Source organism: Hoplias malabaricus, chromosome 5, assembly GCF_029633855.1.
Source record: "Hoplias malabaricus isolate fHopMal1 chromosome 5, fHopMal1.hap1, whole genome shotgun sequence".
NCBI classification, from domain to species: Eukaryota; Metazoa; Chordata; class Actinopteri; order Characiformes; family Erythrinidae; genus Hoplias; species Hoplias malabaricus.
This window is the reverse complement of record NC_089804.1, coordinates 24,535,895-24,555,372: the sequence shown is the minus strand read 5'-3', so window position 1 is coordinate 24,555,372 and position 19,478 is coordinate 24,535,895. Positions and strand designations below refer to the sequence as shown.

The 19,478-nt window shown below is 44.8% G+C and overlaps 1 protein-coding gene across 3 annotated transcripts in view; it reads left to right on the top strand.

Annotated features, from left to right (window-relative positions):
* The window catches only part of pax7a (paired box 7a), a 66,548-nt gene that overhangs the window by 33,895 nt on the left and 13,175 nt on the right, over positions 1 to 19,478 (top strand). For all 3 annotated transcript variants that reach the window (XM_066670076.1, XM_066670075.1, XM_066670077.1), the window contains exons 6-7: positions 5,123 to 5,288; positions 5,390 to 5,586. In XM_066670076.1, the coding sequence (XP_066526173.1) occupies positions 5,123 to 5,288; positions 5,390 to 5,586 (363 nt within the window). The remainder of the gene's footprint in view (positions 1 to 5,122; positions 5,289 to 5,389; positions 5,587 to 19,478) is intronic.

Sequence of the window (19,478 nt, the reverse complement as noted above, 5' to 3'; positions counted from 1 at the left end):
ATTAGAATTTAAATGACTTTCTTTCAGTCGCTCTGTATTCTTTGATACTTATCGGGCTAATCCTACTCTCCTCTCTGCGATCCGCACTCCCAGCTACATTAATTAGCATAGTGCCAGTCTGGCAGGCAGAGAGAGGCAGGGAGAGAGAGAGAGCAAGAGAGAGAGAGGGGCGGAGGGGGAGAAGGGAGAAAACACACAGCGGAAGTCTGTATTAATAGTATTTGATTTAGTCTGGTTTGAATTATGGGTTAAATTCCATGTACGAATAATAATTATAATGGATGTTGCTTGCTTAATCCCCGCCTCCTTCATTCACAGTGTAAATACCCCAGAATGAGGGCTATCATTGCAGCCAGGATCCAACCAAAGCCCTCCTTAGTTTGCAGAGGCCTGTTTGCAGTGAAAGAGAGCACTATATAAGCGTAGAGTCGCCAGTCCAGACGACTACTGTTCTCCTGAACACAGACAAGTAAACAGCCTGGAAGAAGGGAATAGAAAAAGCTGTGCGTGTGTGTGTATGTGTGTGTGTGTGCAACATTATCCCATTTATCCGTGACAGGTGTTTGCCGTAAACACAAATCTCCAGGGATGCCTGCACTGGACAGAAGGGAACAGGTTCGGATCCCTGCATTTGGATTGGAGCATTGCTGCACTTGAAATGATTCACATTCCCACCGACACATCAGCACACACACAGACACACATATTTACTCCCACGTACACAGCAGACACAAAGAGGTATTCAAATCCAAAGCCACATAGCAGCATCTATAGGAAAGTTAGCTCCATTTTCCGTCGCCTGCTGCAGAATCTTAATGGCTTCATTCAAATGAGCTTTGTAGTGTATATGGCTGCAGTTGGCTGCACGAGTTAATTGACTACCTGAGGCCGGGAATTATAGAAAAGAGTCCACGTGTCAGTGCATTGTAACAAAAACACTTTATAATGCTGTGGGATGCTCTTCCAATACATTCTGACAGACTGCAATGCCCTACAGGAAGTGTAGTGAGCAATATGGCTACTTGGTTTAAGTGCACCATAAGTAAATATACATGCAGAACTTTGTTCTGTCCCAGGCTGGTTCTCAGTATGTGTTGTTGCATGTTCTTACATTCTCATGCTCTTGCTTGACATCATTTTGCAATTCTGAAGTTATATTCCAATAGTCAAGAAAACAAACGGCAAGAGCGATCGAAGTAACCAAAACTGGCCAAAATAACCAGGAGGCGTTCGTTCATGACTTGCCAATGAGAATGACCTGAAAGTCCCAACATTCATTGCAGCATCATGAATTTGCTCTTGCGACATACATAGATCATTCTTCCCAAGAACGTTCTTCTATAGAGTCAGCTATGACAGCTTCAATCCAAGCTAGAATCCGTTTTCTTCCCAGTAACTTCTCCCTTCACTAGCCTAACGCTATCTGATTTCCTCAGCTGTATAGTAGCATAAGTGGAATGTCAATATTGTAGGAACATCTGCATCCTTGTGTTTGTCACTCATCCTCCCCCAAGAAGCAGCAGAGCTATGGTCTCTGCAGACAGGCAGTGTTTAGGGATGCTAGGTGCAGCACAGACGCCCTTACACACACACACACCCTGCCTCCGCTGGGGGAGGGATGAGGCACGTCTCGGCGGAGGAATTAGACTGGATTGTGGAGTGCAGGAATTTGGGACTGTCCAAGGTGACTTTGTGATCGGGTTCCAGAGCGGAGCCCCAAATCCAGCTCACAGGCAATGGCTGGTGTGGCCTAAACCCAAGCAGCATCCTTGCAAACACACATACACACACACACATATATAAACACACAAACACACACATACATAGAGGCATTTGGTAATGCACTCATCTCTTCCCCTCCCCTCCTCCGTCCCCCTCATTCACCCTGAACAGAACAGTTTCTATGTGGGCACATAGGCCTCAATGTTTGGCAGCTTTAACTCGATAGAGCAGCAGACTGCTGGCATTCCAGTTAACTTGTGTTCCTCGGTGACGCCGCTTTCAATTCAAAGGGCTCATGGCAAATTCACTTAGACAGATCAGCTTCACAGGCTCCTCTTATGATTAAGGCAGACGGATGTCCACATGGCCTGGGCACAAAATCTAGAGCCATTGTCTCAGCTAACGCACTGCGAGGATGAAGAGTCTCCACTGTGAGAGTGAGAAGAGGATTTCAAATCTCTTTATGGAATTACGGGCAAGGATTGCAATGTTGCCTTGTGTAGCACAGATTGTGTGGTCTTAAGGCTCGTCCCTACAGCGTTTCTGGAACCTTTTGAGGAACGAAAGAGTTACAAAAGTGCCCTGAATTAATTCCTGTTTGAAATTTCCTCTACATTGAAGGAACCATTATGCCATAAATAAAAGAGGGGACAGAAGGCAGCCTTGTCATTTCAGCATGTGGGAATGCTAGGAACATGCTGAAGTTGCCTACCTTGGTCTTGTATGCCATGATTTTGAATGAAGAGGCATTTTCGCTTACTGATTGACTGACTGACTGACTGACTCCTAATTTTGAAACATTCATGTGCAAGAAGGGACTGTTAGTTCAGCGATATTTCAAAGAGAGAACTACACCGTCTGTTCAGCCATATTTCACATTCTAGTTTGTGAACAAATTTTGGAACAGTTCGGCAGGTTTCCACCAACATAAACTGGTTCACAAACCAGAAAAATTAATTCCCAGCTGAAACCAAAGAAGATTAGGTTCTTCAGCACAAACCGTGGCTGAAAAATAAGAAATAAGACAGTAACACGCTCAGTTTATGTGTGTGTTTCTGGGGCTGTGTTTGACGTGACACCATATACGTATGCCAGAGCCTTGGTTAACGTTTCTTCACAGTTCACCAGCTCAGCAGGATGGAGAACTTGGCAACATTTACACATGTATTTTATCTCACAGAGAGAGGAGGAATATTTTTTTTGTTCTTTGGTGGTAGATCATCTAGTATTTATTTTTTAATAAAATATACAAGAAAAACACTGATGCCGGCGTATTACAAAACTTTGTGCTTCTTTTTTCATTCCTGCATTTATTAGTCCTGCCGTCCATATTTTCTGTACAACACAATCATCTAATAAAAACCACATGTAAACAAAGACACCAACCTTCTCAAGACCGTCCAATGACAAGGGAATGTATTTTGGGCTTTCCTGTTTTTGAAATGCCAGAAACACCTCTGTGACAATGGCTATATGGCTAATGGCGGTCCGGCAAGTCTAGGCTTGCCTAGTACCTAGTCTGGTTCTGAAAGTCACAGCCCAAGAACTAAATTATTCCCTGAGTGGTTAAAGGAAAAGGTTCTGAATGTTCTCATAAATGTTATTGTGTGAAAAAGAATATAAACTCAAGAGGGGAAGTGCAAAACTCATCTCAGCTGCGTATACGTTTATGTGACTTCACTGCGAGGATTCAGGACCATGACATTTCTCCCTCTTAGATGAAGAAGGACGACAGTTGCTGTGGAGATGAAAGGCTGGCAGGGTCAAGAGTAGGGTCCTGAGGTCATAGGTCAGGTGGCATTGCAGGGTTGGCTGTCTTTTGGAGTCGCTGGGGGGAAGGAAGTGGTGCATCAGGGTTTCCTTGCCCTGGGGCCAGGCACAGTGTTTGTCCAGCCCCAGTAGGAGGTCAGTTCAAGCTGTACCGCCCGCTCCAGCGCACCCTTAGGAAGCCACTCAAGTACTTGAGACTTACTTTCGCTGCCTTTTGCCTGCCACAGGGGCTTGGCCTAATACGGAAGAGGAAGAGGGGGAGAAGTCCTCTCTGAAGCTTTAGGGGCAAAATGTAGGCTGGTGGGGGGGGGGGGGGGGGGGAGGGGGGGTTGCGGTGCTCTCTGCAAGTAAAGAGAAATGGGGGTTTGAACCCAACACTTGACAGATGGGTAAGAGTCATCTTTAGTTGCATCAAATGTTAAAGATCCATTGAAGCTATTCTGAATGAGATGCTAGCTGCTGCTAGCAGCCTGACAGTTTTGCACACAGACAATATAAATACTTCTTTGGAAGGCGGTGTGTGTGTGTCTATGTGTGTGTGTGTGTGTATCTGGTGCGTGTGTGTTTTGTCAAGTGTGTCTGCAGAGTCGTCGCCTCCGAATAGAGTGTGTCCTTGTGTGCGTACCATGAAAGTGGAACTCTTAAAGGCCTGTTTAAAAAGGGACGCCCACTCTTTGTGGCCAGTGTTCGGTCTGCCGTATTGAGAGGCCTTTGTCCCCCCCATCTTTCATCTGGCCTCACAATGGACCGGCCCGTTTGAAACACAACAGTAGATGAACTGCGCTGACAGTGTATTAAGTGCAGATGAATTGCCAGAGCGAGGCATAGATCAATGTCGTTCAACCTTTTGGCTCATACGGGGCCCCGGCCTTGTCCCGGAGAAACAGAGCAGGTTGCCGTCTGTATGGGACAAGCCTTTTCACAGCCTCTAATTATATTCATGTTTTGCTGAAGCAGAAGCCCTTTTACAATGTGTAAATTACCACTGGTATAAGAGAAGCGCCTAGAGTCGCTTTGGCTTCTGTGGGAGCTTATTTTGTAGTTAGATGACAATGAGTTGGAGAAAAGAGGATTTGCTTGATAATGGTGGATAGTTTTCCGTGGCTTGTGTATTTTTACTATTTTAAAGGATCTTACCTCACGGGGGGTACTTGGTTTTTAAATAGTAAGCAACAAGAAACAAGGCTGGAGTACCATTGTTATTAAGAGTCTAAAAGTGAAACAAGCTGTGTGCCAAACTGTGGTAGTACCACTTCTTGTTGCTACTTAAAAAAATTACCCGCCAGGTCGATAAATATTTGAGCAGTGGGGAGATGTGTGGCCTGCCTCCGACCCCCTAATCACTCTGCCTCTCTGATGGTGGCTTAGGGAGGCTTGTTTACACAGATCACAGCCTCAGCCACTTAGAAAGAACAACAGGGGCCCGGCTGTGTGTTGAAGCACAAGTTCCCTCAGGGACTCACACTCAGTCATACACTCGTACACAGTCTGTATAGAAAATCTATGGGAAGAACTATGGCGTGTTGTTCATTGGCAATGTTCTGATTTGTCATCTATAAAGAGATCTTACAAAGACCTGCTTGCATTCGGTATCATTTGTCCTAACCTTTACCCCATTTTCTTCTCTCAGGTGTGGTTTAGCAACAGAAGAGCCAGGTGGCGTAAGCAGGCAGGAGCCAATCAGCTGGCAGCATTCAACCACCTGTTACCTGGAGGGTTTCCTCCCACTGGTATGCCGACCTTACCGACCTATCAGCTTCCGGAGACCACTTACCCAAGCACGACCCTCTCACAGGGTAAGATCCAATCGGCTACTGCACATCATTCTGTCTTGGAAACGGTTTCACTCAGGTTGGTTTAGTTTGTCATTTTAATTCAGTGTGCCTTTGTATTGTAGATGGCAGTAGTACATTGCACCGGCCCCAGCCTCTGCCACCTTCGTCCATGCACCAAGGTGGGCTCTCGGCCGACAGTAGCTCTGCCTACGGCCTTTCGTCCAATCGCCACACCTTCTCCAGCTACTCTGACACCTTCATGAGTCCCTCGGCTTCGAGCAACCACATGAACCCCGTCAGCAATGGCCTTTCACCACAGGTCAGTAGCATCTACATCATAATATGAGGTACAGTTGGTCTTTATATTATTATGGGACCACGATGAGGGTCTGTGTTAAATATATTAATAAATGTATAGTATTTTTGTATAATATCCCACTTTAAAGCTTCTATTGACTGTAGTTGTCCCAGCACATGGCTAGAATGCAGATAAATCTAAACAGTGTTGTGGACTTGTTTTAATGCCACAGCTTGGCATATGCTTCCTTAAGTCCTTTTCTGTTTACAATAGAGTGGCGATCTTGTGTGGAACATAGACAATAGGAGGAGTAGCTTAGGTGCCCTGCCAGAGTGCCCAGGGATATGGCTAATGTTCCTGAACAAAAGGCCGAATTTAAGGTTACTAAAAAATTGTGCACACAGATTCATGGCTGCTGCCAGTTAAGCTCTAGTGGTCTTGAAGTCAAGCACATTGCAGACAATCTAAGATCATTCATTCATTCATTGACTGTAACCGCTTATCCAGGTCGGGGGTACGGTGGGTCCAGAGCCTACCTGGAATATGTTGGAGCAAGGTGGGAGGGGGCGTAAAATCCAATATAAAACATAAGGTATAAAATAAAACATGTGTGTCGCCCTGTGAGTGTGTCTGGCACGACCTCCCAGGTGTGTTCCCACCTTAGGCCCAGCGATTCTGGGAAGGCTCCCGACCCTCTGCGACCCTGAACTGGATAAGGGGTTCAAGCAATGAACGAATTAATCAATGTAATGACATTATTCAGTGTCAAACTCAGTAGGATACAGTACTAGGCAAAAGTCAGAGACCACTCTTTTCTGTCTTGTATATCCAGTCAATTATACACTATTCGTTTTTCAGTGTTAGAAAAAAATGCTACTACCCAAACATACCTAAGTTGCCGTGCATGTGAAAACAGGAATGGAGTGGGGTGTTATGAACTGAGGAATCGACAATTGCACAAATGCAGGCAGCTTCTAAGACTGAACTTCAGGTGTTGAAATACATTGCTGTAGATTTGGTTGGAGATGAACTGGAGTCAATGGGTGGACAATAGTGGAGGAAAAATGTTAGATTTGGTGGTTGAGGATGTGGTGTAATTTTGACTGGAAATGAAAAAGCAAGGGTGGTCTCTGGCTCTGGTTTTAAGGTGCATTGTAGAGGCATGCTTGCTTCTTTTTTGCCATTTCTTTGTCATCCTCTTCTCTGTATGAAAGGACTTAGCAGAGAATTACTGAATGCGATTTGATGCTTCGGTGTCCTAATTGCCATTTGAGTCAATAGGCATTAGATTAGCCTTTGACTGCGACTTCCTTCTGTGGAGTCCGCTTTGCGGCCCTCAGTGTGTTGTGTGTGTACTGTAGACAAGTGGATTGTGTGTGTGTACGTGTATGCTGCGTGTGTGTGGGTGAACGTGTCTTGCCAATCACGGCGCTTGTGGATGACGTGTGTTTTTCTGCTGGATTTCCTTAGCCCGCTTATGTTGAGGGAAGCTTCTCGGCAGGTTCTCCCTGAAATAAAGCTAAAAAATACTGCGTAGTGATGCAAATCGCATGTGAAGAGTGAATTATACACAATTACCCATCAATAGTGGGCAGTCTTGCCGACCCTCACCAACAAGATGTGGCTAACAGGCAGAAAATAAGATTGAAATGGTGTGTAAAGAGTTGAAAATGAATTTCAATGCTGCATTTGTCCACAATTACCCCCATCGTTCACACGTTTTATTGGGAGTTTTTCCCTCTCTCTCTCTCTCTCTCTCTCTCTCTCTCTCTCTCTGCCTCTTTTTTTCCTGTTCTTAAAGAAGATTGGGAAACATTCTTGGTATTACCCTTCTTTTTTCACCCCACTCCCCTCCACACCCCCCCTCACAGAAGAAAGAATTAAGGATTTGATGACAAAAAAGAGCTTTTCCTCTCATTGCTCCAGCGTCAGAGGGATAACACGGGCTCCTCGCAGTGTGTGCGATTGTTAGCGTCGTCGCAGAGCTTTTAAGCGCTAATGCTCTCCTGCTCAACCCGCGTAAATGCCACTGAACACAGAGAGAACCCTTTCTCCCAGCACCATTAACATCAGCTCTTTAATACCAGCAGCACGAGTAGCTTCCAGAGGCCTTTTCTCTAACACATCGCAATTCGATAATAAATAATAAACCTCCTCAGCTAGCGCAGTGGATTAAGCTGCTGAGCCTTTGGGCTAAAGAAGGACTTGGAAATTAATTTCTGATATTCTCCTGTTTTCACCACAAGACCACCTTTTTTGGGTTTGCATCCTCGACGTTCTTGAAACAACAGCCCTGTTTCTCTGTGGTCCACATCAAAGAGGAAAATTCAATTAGTCACTTTAGCGAAGCTCAAATCACTGTGGCGTAAATTGCTTAATAATATTGGTACACTGGAGTTTGTTTAATTACATCATGCAGCCTAATCTTTTAAAGCCTATAAGGCCATGACCAAAAAGGAGACGGCGATGCAGTGGAGTATATGTCGAAATGAGTTTTGCACCCTTGTGTGCGTTCCTATATATCAACTAGGAACGGCTGAGGGGGACATCTCTTCCCCTCGCTCCCTCTCTCAGCCGCCCATGTGGAAGAGCCATCACGCTCTCATTGGGCCGGAGATATATGTCCATCCTGACAGCAGAGGCAGAGTTCAGGCTCGACTCGAACCCTCTGAGCTGTCTCTGCCAGCGCTTTCACACGAAACGTCCGGCCTCCTGACCGCACATGGGGCCAGCCAGCATCTGCTGCAGTCACTTACTGCCCAAACCTCACATTCTCACCCAGCCTGGGCAAGAACTTAAAGGAATTCTTCAGGTCGGTGTAGAGATGTATACAGTTGTCCCCTTATTGCACAAACAGACAAATATCCAAGACATGTTTGGCATCTTTCATTTTCACTAGAGCTATATAGCTTTATTTGAATTTTATCCAATTCATCCTTGTGAAAATGTCAAAAACCTCTAAGGTACTAAGGCTACAACTACAAACAAACACAAACACTCAGGCTAATAGAGTAAAAGGTACTACAGCTAACTCTATGTAGTCCTTTCTATTCTACAATTTTATTTTACAATATATTTGTCAGAGATTGCATGTGGTTTTCATGTCCTAATGAGCTAATGCTAATCTGCAACAAGAGCTCCAAAAATTTGTTTTTCAACATTTCAACATTTGCTTGTTTTGATTTGTACCTATTTATAAACACAAAGCAAGCTCCTGTCCACTAGAGGCACTATTTTGCAAAATCTACATAAACTCTGCGCTCAATAAATGTCTAAAGAAGTGTTTTGTGTTTAAAGTAGGTTTCCCACTCTTGTGGGAGAACATTCCACAGGAGAAAGTCCTCAGGTTCTAACTTTTAAGATCTAACACTTAGGCGCACAGTTATGGTTCACGCTGATTTTTGATGATTAATAAATCATGAGCTATGTTTCATAAACATTGTATGAAACCTGGGCTTGATCTTTAAGACAAATTTTTACAAATACAACATCTGAGAATTAAGGAATTAGCATTTTGTAAAGCGCAAGTCTAAAGATGGATTACAAATGACCGATAACATTTCACATAAGGGCACAAATTGTGATAATTATATTTTTACTTTGAACAGCATTCCTTAAGTGTTTTCCAACTGAGGCCATTTAAGGCTTCTCCTGTGATTTTTCTCCTGTCAACTGACCAAAAAAAAATCCAATTCAAAAAGGAGGTTGAGGATCTCCGCTCTTGGAGATGAAAAATAACTGGGTGATATTGAACCTCTTCAGACAACATCTGTTCGGTGGAGATAGGCCTCCGCGCACCATTTCTGCTGCTGATGGGCTGGCGGTGGCTGGGAAAGATTGACCAAAATTTACTGATTCCCGGGGCAAATAGGTTGCGGTGGCCCAGTGGCCGGTGGTAATGGATCCCCGCTGATCCTGGGACAGCCTTCCACCTTCCAATCCCGTAACCCATCCCGACAACGCCACACATTTTCTCATTACAGACCTGGAGAAAAAGCCATCCAGCGTCCAGAGAAGCTAGCGCTTGTTGTTGTCGCCCGCCTGTTAGAAAGTTTGGCGGTGGACTGTGTCAGAATGAGATCCATTAAAGCTGTGCTTGGCTGGGCCAGAGGTATGGACCCATTTCTTTCTTTCTGCCCTTTTTTTCTTTCTCCTGGCCCCTTTTCATTTTGCAGCACAGCAGGTGCTGGATGGGGAGGTGTGAGATGGGGGCAGAGTGGGAAGCTGGTGAAAGCATGGGTTTGAAAAAGATGAGGGAAATATTCTTTCCTTTTCAGCAGATGACACTGTTGAAAAAACAGGTACTCAGCTGTCACTCAGAGGTACTGGATGGAGCTCCATCACTCCAGAGAAGACAGTTCCACTGCTCCACAGCTTGGTCCTGGAGGGGTTTATACCCATCTAGCCCACACTTGGCATTAGGGGTGGACACCTGAGGCTCTTGTGCCTCATGTGGAGTATTTTAACAACACAACCGAATGTCTGTGTCCTCCTTAAAGAAGCAAGAGTCACTAATTATAAGGGGAACCCACCAGTCTTTGGACATATTCATCGGATCTATAGAAGCATATTTAAGCACGTACCATTTTCCAGTGTACAGGGGTGGGTTGTGGGGTTCGGTGGAGGGTTCCAAGGAAAGACCGAAGTAAGTTTTTCATCAGCAAGATCTCCAGCCTGTGTTTGTTTCCCAAAGTCAAGCGTCGCTCCGTCAGATCTCCGTCCTGATGGAGCTAGTACAGTTCCGTGGGCCGGTGTAACTAAGCAGAAAATCAGTGTTTGATGTTATCTCAGAAAGATATGCACAAGTTTACTGCCTTTCTGCAGCTGGGATGAGGGGCTGGGGGGAGGGAACCCGAGCCTCAGGGGAAGAGAGAGAGAGAGAGAGAGAGATCCATTCTGCCACAAAGCTGTGGATGGAGCAGGTAAATAGGTTTTTAAAACGCGGCACTCGGGAGCTGTGTTCCTTGGCAAATGTGTCGGAAACAATTCCTCTGCTCTGGATGACAGGGACACCTGCTGGGAGAGAGGGAGGCAAGCAGCACAGAGGCACTGCAAATGGGCAAATAGTGTGTGTAACTGTGTGTATCTGGGGTGTATTTACCTTTGTGGTGTGAGTTGATTTGTCCGATAGCAACTTGGTCAAGTTATAAACAGCTGTGATCATTAGGAACTAGAAGAGTTAAAGACTACTCAGAGCATCACATTTCTTGTCATGCTTCCCTCTGTCTGGAGCTAATACCACACCATACACGCTTGGTTTGGACGTGTGGTGCAGTGGAGTTTAGTCTGTATTTGAATGTACATAGAATGACTAGCCTTAGCTTGCGTGCTGCAGAATGAAGGCAGTGAAGGGATGTGGATGCTGGGTAAAGGGGCTGCTAGGTGGTTGCTTGGTTGGGTGGTTGTGGGCACATGCTGGGGATGTGAAGGAGCCGCAGCGAGCATGCTTCTTCCCTTTGATCCGTGTCCGCCGGGCCTGCGCACTGCTGCCTGCGCACACTCACGCCAGCCATCTCCTCACCCACTGTCTGAAAGAGATAAGGCTCGAGAGACTCAAACGCTGCAGCCACCATCCCCTCCTCTCTCCCATTAGCCTCTTCTTTAAGAAAAAAAAATGGGATGAATTACGTCTAAGAAGCGCGCGCCGGCGTTTGCCAAAAATAACAAGAAATAAAAACCCAACCTCTCCCTCGACAACTTTATTTGCTTGATTATTTATTTATTTATTATTATTTTTTTTTTAAAGCCAGATATTCTTCTTCTGAATATCAATCAGCATACCACCTTAATGCCAACCCCCACCCCAGGACTCCCCTAAGATCCCCACTACCCCTCTTGCGATCATCGCCACATATTTGCCAGCATTATGATTTTTAAATAAATAAATAAATAAATAACGCATTAAGCTGCAGACCGGGCACAGTGTCAGCTGGCACGCTCTCTCCCTCCACGACGAAAATCAAAGCGGATGAGCGCGTACGAGGGGTGTACACATATCTGTATACCCCTGTACATTCTCAAAGCGAGGAGACGGGGGTGGGGGGTGGGTTTTGGGTAGATACTTAATAATTAGAAGCCATATTAACATAGTAACAGTTTATATTTGGCTGTAATAGAAAAAGGCACACATAAGAGGCTTTGGGGTGGGGGTGGGAGGAGGGGGAGAAGGGAGTGAGGTTAGTTTCCACAGCTGCCAAGAAATGTGGTTAGGTTAGGCTACAGTCATAGCCAGGAGCTAAAAATGTTACTGTACTTTCGACATCCGTGGTTTCTGTAATTTGGGGGGTGTTGGGATGCTACTGTATGATCCCACCGCCTTTTAGAGGGGGGTCTGAAAACAAAGACAGCACAAGCCTTTCAGAAAGCAGAGTGAACAATGCTAAAGTGCCCAAAACTTGGTTGAATTCAATTGTAGGTTTAAGCTATTAACTCTTCTCTTAACTGAAATAGCTAACTTGCTAGTTTTTTGCTACAATTGCTATTTTTAGTTTTTTTTCCCTGTGGCTGAATCTCAAATGGTTCCCAGCTGCAAATATAGGGCACTAGGTAGATTGGGATATTCTGAGTTCTGCACCCAAATGGAGCACTAATCATTAGCAGGTGGCTAAATCCCACAAATAACTGAGGCTTTAATATTGAATGCACTGACTGCTCAGGTTCAGAAGCCAGTAATTCACATCTTATGTTGTGCACTATGTAGGGAGTAGGGTGCCATTAGGGATTTAGTTCTTTGAGTTTGCACCTCCTCTTTTATCATTATTCATCAGAGTGCATATGTTCAGAGTTGGAGCCAGCAGCAAGTGTAGTCTATATGTGAATAAGTAGCCTGTTATTAATGAAGAGGTGGGTAGTTCTATTTAAAACAGCAGTAGTTAAGCATCACATGGTCTATTTTTCAGGGGCCTGCCTAAATGGCCTGTCTGTTTGCCAGTGAGGGCCAGTGGACCAGTTAGGTTTTAGCCGTCAAGTTTGGCATGCCATTTTATTTATTTATTTGTTTTTACCCACATTCCCATTCCAATTTTTATTAAACCATCACCAACATGCTTTCCTCTCTCTCCCTCTCTCTCTCTCTCTCTCTCTCTCTCTCTCTCTCTCTCTCTCTCTCTCTCTCTCTCTCTCTCTCTTGCTCCCCTGGAGAGGAGGAAGCGCCTTTTTTCCCTGCCGCTCGGATGAAAGGCTACGGCGGACAATAAAAATGCTATTTAAATGCAAGGCTGTTTGTATGCGGGTGAGAGATATTTTCCCCTCGCCGAAAGTGAGCCGCCGCATCCACGATAAATAGCAAATATAAGGGAATGCGATTTACATTTATCTTGCAGAGGCAGCCAATATAAATTTCAGCAAATCCTAGAAGACGGAGGATTTAAAGGAGGGGAACGATTGAGAGCGATGCGCATGCTGCTGTGTGTCCCACGCAAGTGGAAGAGCCTACAAAAATATGGAGGATTGGGGGGGAGTGTGGTGCACACAAACCGATGGTATCTTGAACGCCAATTATTATGAGACACAGTCACTGTGCCACGCCAGGGAACTTGTCTCAATCTCCATTTGGCCAGAGATCCCAGCATCGATTCCTTTCCCTAAAGGCCAATTCATTCACTGCTGTACTGTCGCTCTCAGCTGTAGCTGAATGGCACTTAGACCCGGCCTTTTTTATCAGTTAGTGACATCGCTAAAGCATTGAGTTGTTTGATTGTTACAAATCTAATTTACAACTTTGCCACTTTAATCCTAATCAAGACTGGTTTCGGGTTCTGTAGTTGGTTTCTTTAGCTTTGCACTGGAGCTACAAGGCTAATGCTAAGACTTTTAGAGCACAGTAATTAGCAGTGTACAAGCTGCATCATTTAAAACCCTCACTGGCTTTAAACTGTGTTGAAACCTTAAGAAATCCCCAGGGACTTTCTTACTTTTCACTTTCTGAAACTTTCGGACTAAGTATTATTTATAAACCATGAATGATAATACGTAGCAGTAGTAGCAGCCATTTTGTGCCTTAATCTGTGTGTGTATGTAGCTATTATTTTTTGAGAACATGCCAGAAGAAACACAATCAAGTCTATATGAGATAGGACCCACATTCAAAATTTTTCTTTGTACGTTTTTGTCGAGGTTTTATTGTCAAAATAGAGTCTTGATTAATTTTTACAGAACCATTATCCAGCCTCTCCTTTTATCCCTTAGAATGAAACAGGGTTTGGCACTGTACATTTAAGCCTGGCATATATCAGCGAGACCCTTACTGGCTGCAATGTAGGTTGAATAAGTGGATGCATGTAAATAAGTTGTTGTGAGATCACAAAGCCGGTTTACACACTTCCTGTAGTGAGTAATGAACTGTATTTTCAAATGTTAGCAATATTTGCATTAGTTACTCATTTATTTTATTACTAGTTTTATTTGATTTATTTTATTTTTGTTAATTTTTGATTTGAGCACCTTAACAACTTGAAACACTGATTTTTCACAGTGCTAATCATTTGAATAGTTTCTATTAGCCACATTAGCCACATGGCTTCAGCACAAAACCGAAGAAGCAAAGTGAAACATGTCTTGGCCGACTGAACTTTGAGGATATTCTGTCAGACTTTTATAGTTGTGTGTAGTTTGCTGATGTTCTGGACACAGGTTGTTCCAGCCCTTGCCGTGCCCTGAGTGCAGCAGGTCAGATGGTCATGAGGTCGTGGGGTCAGTGTGGTCTGGGGCAGAAACTGGTGAACCTGCCCCGGTAGCCGGGGCCCTTTTGGCCGGCGTCCCTCTCCAATGTGCTTTCTGTTAGTTCCACATGCCACTCTGACAGGTGCATGGATGTGATTAATACTGCTCTCTCTCTCTCTCTCTCTCTCTCTCTCTCTCTCTCTCTCTCTCTCACATACACACACACACACACACACACATACACACACATTCCCTTTTTCCCCTCTCTCACAGTAACACACACATAAACACTGGGCACCCTGCTGTTAAGAGCCCCCAGGCCTCCACTTTCCTCTTTGACACTGCTCTGTCGCTGTGGAACGACTGCAGCAGCAAAGCCACTGACTGAACTCTAGCTTTCTGTGATACTTAATATCACCCAGCGTTTCTTCTTAAAGACACTGGTATATGACTGTAGTTCAAGTTCAAGGTCTTTGTTGTTATAGAGTGAGTTTCACTGTACAGAAACGTGTTTCTCTCTGCAGTGAACTACTGGTTTTAATTTGTCCTAAATTAAAGTTCTTAATGATGCAAAAGCCCATGCAATGTTTATATACTGGGAATGAATATAACATAATTCAAGTGAATATACTGCATAAAGCAAATAAATGCACAACATAATGGAAAAGAACCTACAATATAAAGCCATCAAACATAACAAATATATAACGTTAATGTGCATTTAAAGTTACAATTAACAATACATTGTAAAGTATATACAACATAGAGCAGAATGAACAAAGCTACGTAATGTAAATAAATATATAGCATAGTTGAAATTGACACAGGCGGCACGGTGGTGCAGCAGGGTAGTGTCGCAGTCACACAGCTCCAAGGACCTGGAGGTTGTGAGTTCGTTTCCCGCTCCGGGTGACTGTCTGTGAGGAGTTGGTGTGTTCTCCCTGTGTCCGCGTGGGTTTCCTCTGGGTGCTCCAGTTTCCTCCCACAGTCCAAAAACACACGTTGGTAGGTGGATTGTTGACTCAAAAGTGTCCGTAGGTGTGAGTGTGTGAGTGAATGTGTGAGTGAATGTGTGTGTGTGTGTGTTGCCCTGTGAAGGACTGGTGCCCCCTCCAGGGTGTATTCCTGCCTTGCGCCCAATGATTCCAGGTAGGCTCTGGACCCACCGTGACCCTGAATTGGATAAGCGCTTACAGTTAATGAATGAATGAATGAATGAAATTGTCAATTGTTGTCAATGATTTAAGGTTAAATCCAGACCCATTGTCATAGTCTGAGTTAAAATGATCTACAGTTAAAATGAAAATAAGGACAAATTGAATATACTTCACAAATGATCACATAGGCATATGCTGCTAATTAACATATAACTTAGTACAAATATGTATCAATATGAAGCATACAACAGAGTGTATTATGAGCCCATCACTTTGTGGCAGATCTAGAAAAAAGAGTTAGCGTTGCATTTTGCAGGGTGTTGCAGGGTGGCGATTCAATTCAGTCCTATCCTTTATTTTTGAAGCACTTTAGAAAACTACAGCTGTAACAAAGCAACTTTACAGAATTCCAGATCCTAGCCCCAAGTGAGTGTCGCTGATGAAAACTCCCTCAGAACACGAGAAACAAAATTTGGCAGGAGCCAGGTCTCAAAAGAGGGACCCATCCTATTCTAGTTAGCGTTAGAGCAAAACAACAAAGAACTGATGAAATTATACAGATCACTGACTATAAACAGCACAATTTCTCACTGGGGTGAAGCATTAAGTGACCTCATAAATGTAAACCCACATTGACCTCCCTAGTGACTAAATCTGGCCTCAGTGGCACCGTTAATTCATGTGTAATGGACATGGAGCTATATACAGCAAGGCAAATAAATAGGCATGTTTGAGCACTGCTAGCACTGTGTGTCTGAGTGGGGGCGGGGGGGGGTGGGGGGGGGTTCTTATATATTCGAGTATATTGTCACTGTCCAATTAAAAACACGTATCTCACAAAATAGTAACTTTTTGGGAGAAGAAAATATTCTTCTTAGTTTTCAGTGGAAGTGAATATAAAAAGATTTTATTCCAGATCATTTTGGAGCATTTCTATTGGTCCTTTCATTATTATACCACTGATTTAAGGAACGACCATAAGAGGCAGGCATGACTGTAGAGTGGTAGGCTCAGTCAGTACATTACAGGAGCAGGGGTAAGAGGTAAGTAGTCAATATGGTCATAATAGTTTAGTAATGTCAAAGTGACTTATGATATTTTTATACAGCTTGGGCCATTTAATCTCAATCATTTTCCATATGTTCCACAACACACACCTCCCTCTCTGTATCTCTCTCTGGTGTGTAAATGTGTGTGTGTGTGTGTGTGTGTGTGTGTGTGTGTGTTTGAGAGAGAGAGCTGGGGTCCCCAGCTGGCTGGCTCATAGAGGCAGCCCTCCGCTCCCTGCCTCCAGCTGAGAGCTATTTCACTATTTATTTACATGTAATTATCGCTATGAGGTGCAGATATTAACACTGTCAAGAACAATTTGACCTGACATTTTTCACTGGGACGCTCCCCTGCTGTTTTCAGCAAACAACACCCCCCCCCCAACTCTCTCTCTCTCTCTCTCTCTCTCTCTCTCTCTCTCTCACTTACTCTCAGCACTCTCTTAGAATCATAAAACAGGATGCTTGATTCTTGCTTCTTGCCACCATGAAGTGGGAGCCTTGTGTGTGTGTGTGTGTGTGTGTATTTCTTAGAGGTAAGGGGGGCTTCTCTTGTTCCTATTGGCTGAATCCATCCCTCAGTCAGTCAAGCATATCACTAGCACAGAAGAGAGGATCGTGCCCAATGCCCCCCGCCACTGAACGCCAACAGAATGTCTATTAACCCCTTAGACTGCAGGGGTCTCTACAAATTTAGTCATTAGTTTCATAATAGTTATAATAGGCTCCTCAGCAGCACGCTGTCCCAGAGTTAGGAAGGTTTAAGCCACCTGTGGGGTGTGTACCCCAAGTTTCCGACCTATGAGAGACAAGGAAACCTGTGGACAGCATTGGGAATTGTCTTCAGTAGTAGGAATTTCAGCCTCATTGCTCCCTAGCAGCTCAACACAGACACATGGAGAGATAACAGTGGCACAGTGATTCTGATATGAGATTAATACAGAAAAGTAAAAACAATAAGATCATATAAATCGTAATTATTCATTTAAAAAATAAATCAGATTAATATACTGTCAGTGGAATGGCCACAAGGGGGTCACAAGAGCTACTTCCACTGATCATCAGCTTTTTCCAAGGTCAGGTTTTGTTTGTGTTAAAGATAGGAAAGAGTGTGGTGAGTGTTGAGTTACCTGTCTTTACAGCTTTCATTAGTGTAGAAGACAGGAGAGAGAGAGAGATAGAGAGAGAGAGAGAGTGTGTGTGTGTGAGAGAGAGAGAGAGAGAGAGAGAGAGAGAGAGAGAATAAGGGGAAGCCATATGTGGCCTGTTTGATGCAGTTAAGCAGCTGTGAGGAGTGACAGCTTGTTCCAATGGCCGCTAATGGCTCTCATCTGTGCCTGGCCTTGTCAGTGCCCAGATTCTGTCAGTGCCAATCAGAGTCCTAATTGTACACAATTATCACACCTTCACTTCATCCCTTAAAGCGCCTCACAGGTCAGTCCCTATTTTACCCCCCGCCTCTCTCTCTCTCTCTCTCTCTTGCTCCCTCTCCCACTCTTTCACTCCCTCACACCCCCACTTCCCTCTCTCGCCCTTCTCTCCTAGACGGAAGCTTCTTTTCACTTTTGATTAATGTGCTGCGGCCAATTAAGGCAGTGACACCCGGCTCGGCCCCCGTCATCTGCTCCCTGCCACCAGTCGCTTCGGCGGGCTGCTCTGAGGCCCGTTAATTGCCCCCCGCTCCCTTTCCACCGTGACCAACAGCCCCCTAATTGAATTTATGCAACCACTGTTATTTTTAAATAGTCATTTTGTCTCCTCAGATGGGGGCTGTGCTAGGACAGCCAGGCAGCGTTGAGGGGGTGGGGGGGTGGGGGTGGTAGATGGCAGATTTCTTACAAAAATGCCTGATCAGTGGTTGATAAATGTGTGAGGGCAGGTCAAAGCTACTGGGATCTGACTGGTGTGTGTGTGTTTATGTGTGTGTGAGAGAGGTATAGGCCTACATTTGATTAAAAACAGCAACTCTCTGGTGTTACATAATCAAGTAAAATTAGCCACTTAACCTTTTTAAACAAAGCCATTACTGAGATGTTAAGACGTGTCTTTCAGTGAGGACTGTAGACTATTGAGTAACAGCTGTAAAATCTGTACTGTCATGATGAGTGAGGGGAAGGGAGTAACTGCGGGGGGCTACCCTTTCAATTCTCGTATCATTATGTCACTTGAACGTAAATATAAATGTACAACAAATTGTGTTTTCCACATCTGAGGGAGAAGGACAGTGCTCTGCCCCCAGTTTTCCTGCCGACTGTGGGACTTGAGGCCTTAGCCCACTTCTCTGATTATTAGGAGCTTAGTGTTATATCTCTTTGTGATGCAGCTCATTGGGACACACGTGTGTAACGTTATTAGCTGTGAGAAGGCGACCTAGATGGTGGTCAACACCTTAAATGGCCAGGACCAGACAAGATGCTTTAACTGGAAAATAACTCTGTAATAACATTTTTTAAAGTGGAAATCCATTCATTCATTCATTCATTATCTGTAAGCACTTATCCAGTTCAGGGTCGCGGTAGGTCCACAGCCTACCTGGACTCATTGGGCGCAAGGCGGGAACACACCCTGGAGGGGGCGCCAGTCCTTCACAGGGCAACACACACACACGCACATTCACTCACACACTCACACCTACGGACACTTTTTTTTGAGTCGCCAATCCACCTACGAACGTGTGTTTTTGGACTGTGGGAGGAAACCGGAGCACCTGGAGGAAACCCACGCAGACACAGGGAGAACACACCAACTCCTCACAGACAGTCACCTGGAGGAAACCCACGCGGACACAGGGAGAACACACCAACTCCTCACAGACAGTCACCTGGAGGAAACCCACGCGAGCACAGGGAGAACACACCAACTCCTCACAGACAGTCACCCGGAGGAAACCCACGCAGACACAAGGAGAACACACCAACTCCTCACAGACAGTCACCCGGAGGAAACCCACGCGGACACAGGGAGAACACACCAACTCCTCACAGACAGTCACCCGGAGGAAACCCACGCGGACACAGGGAGAACACACCAACTCCTCACAGACAGT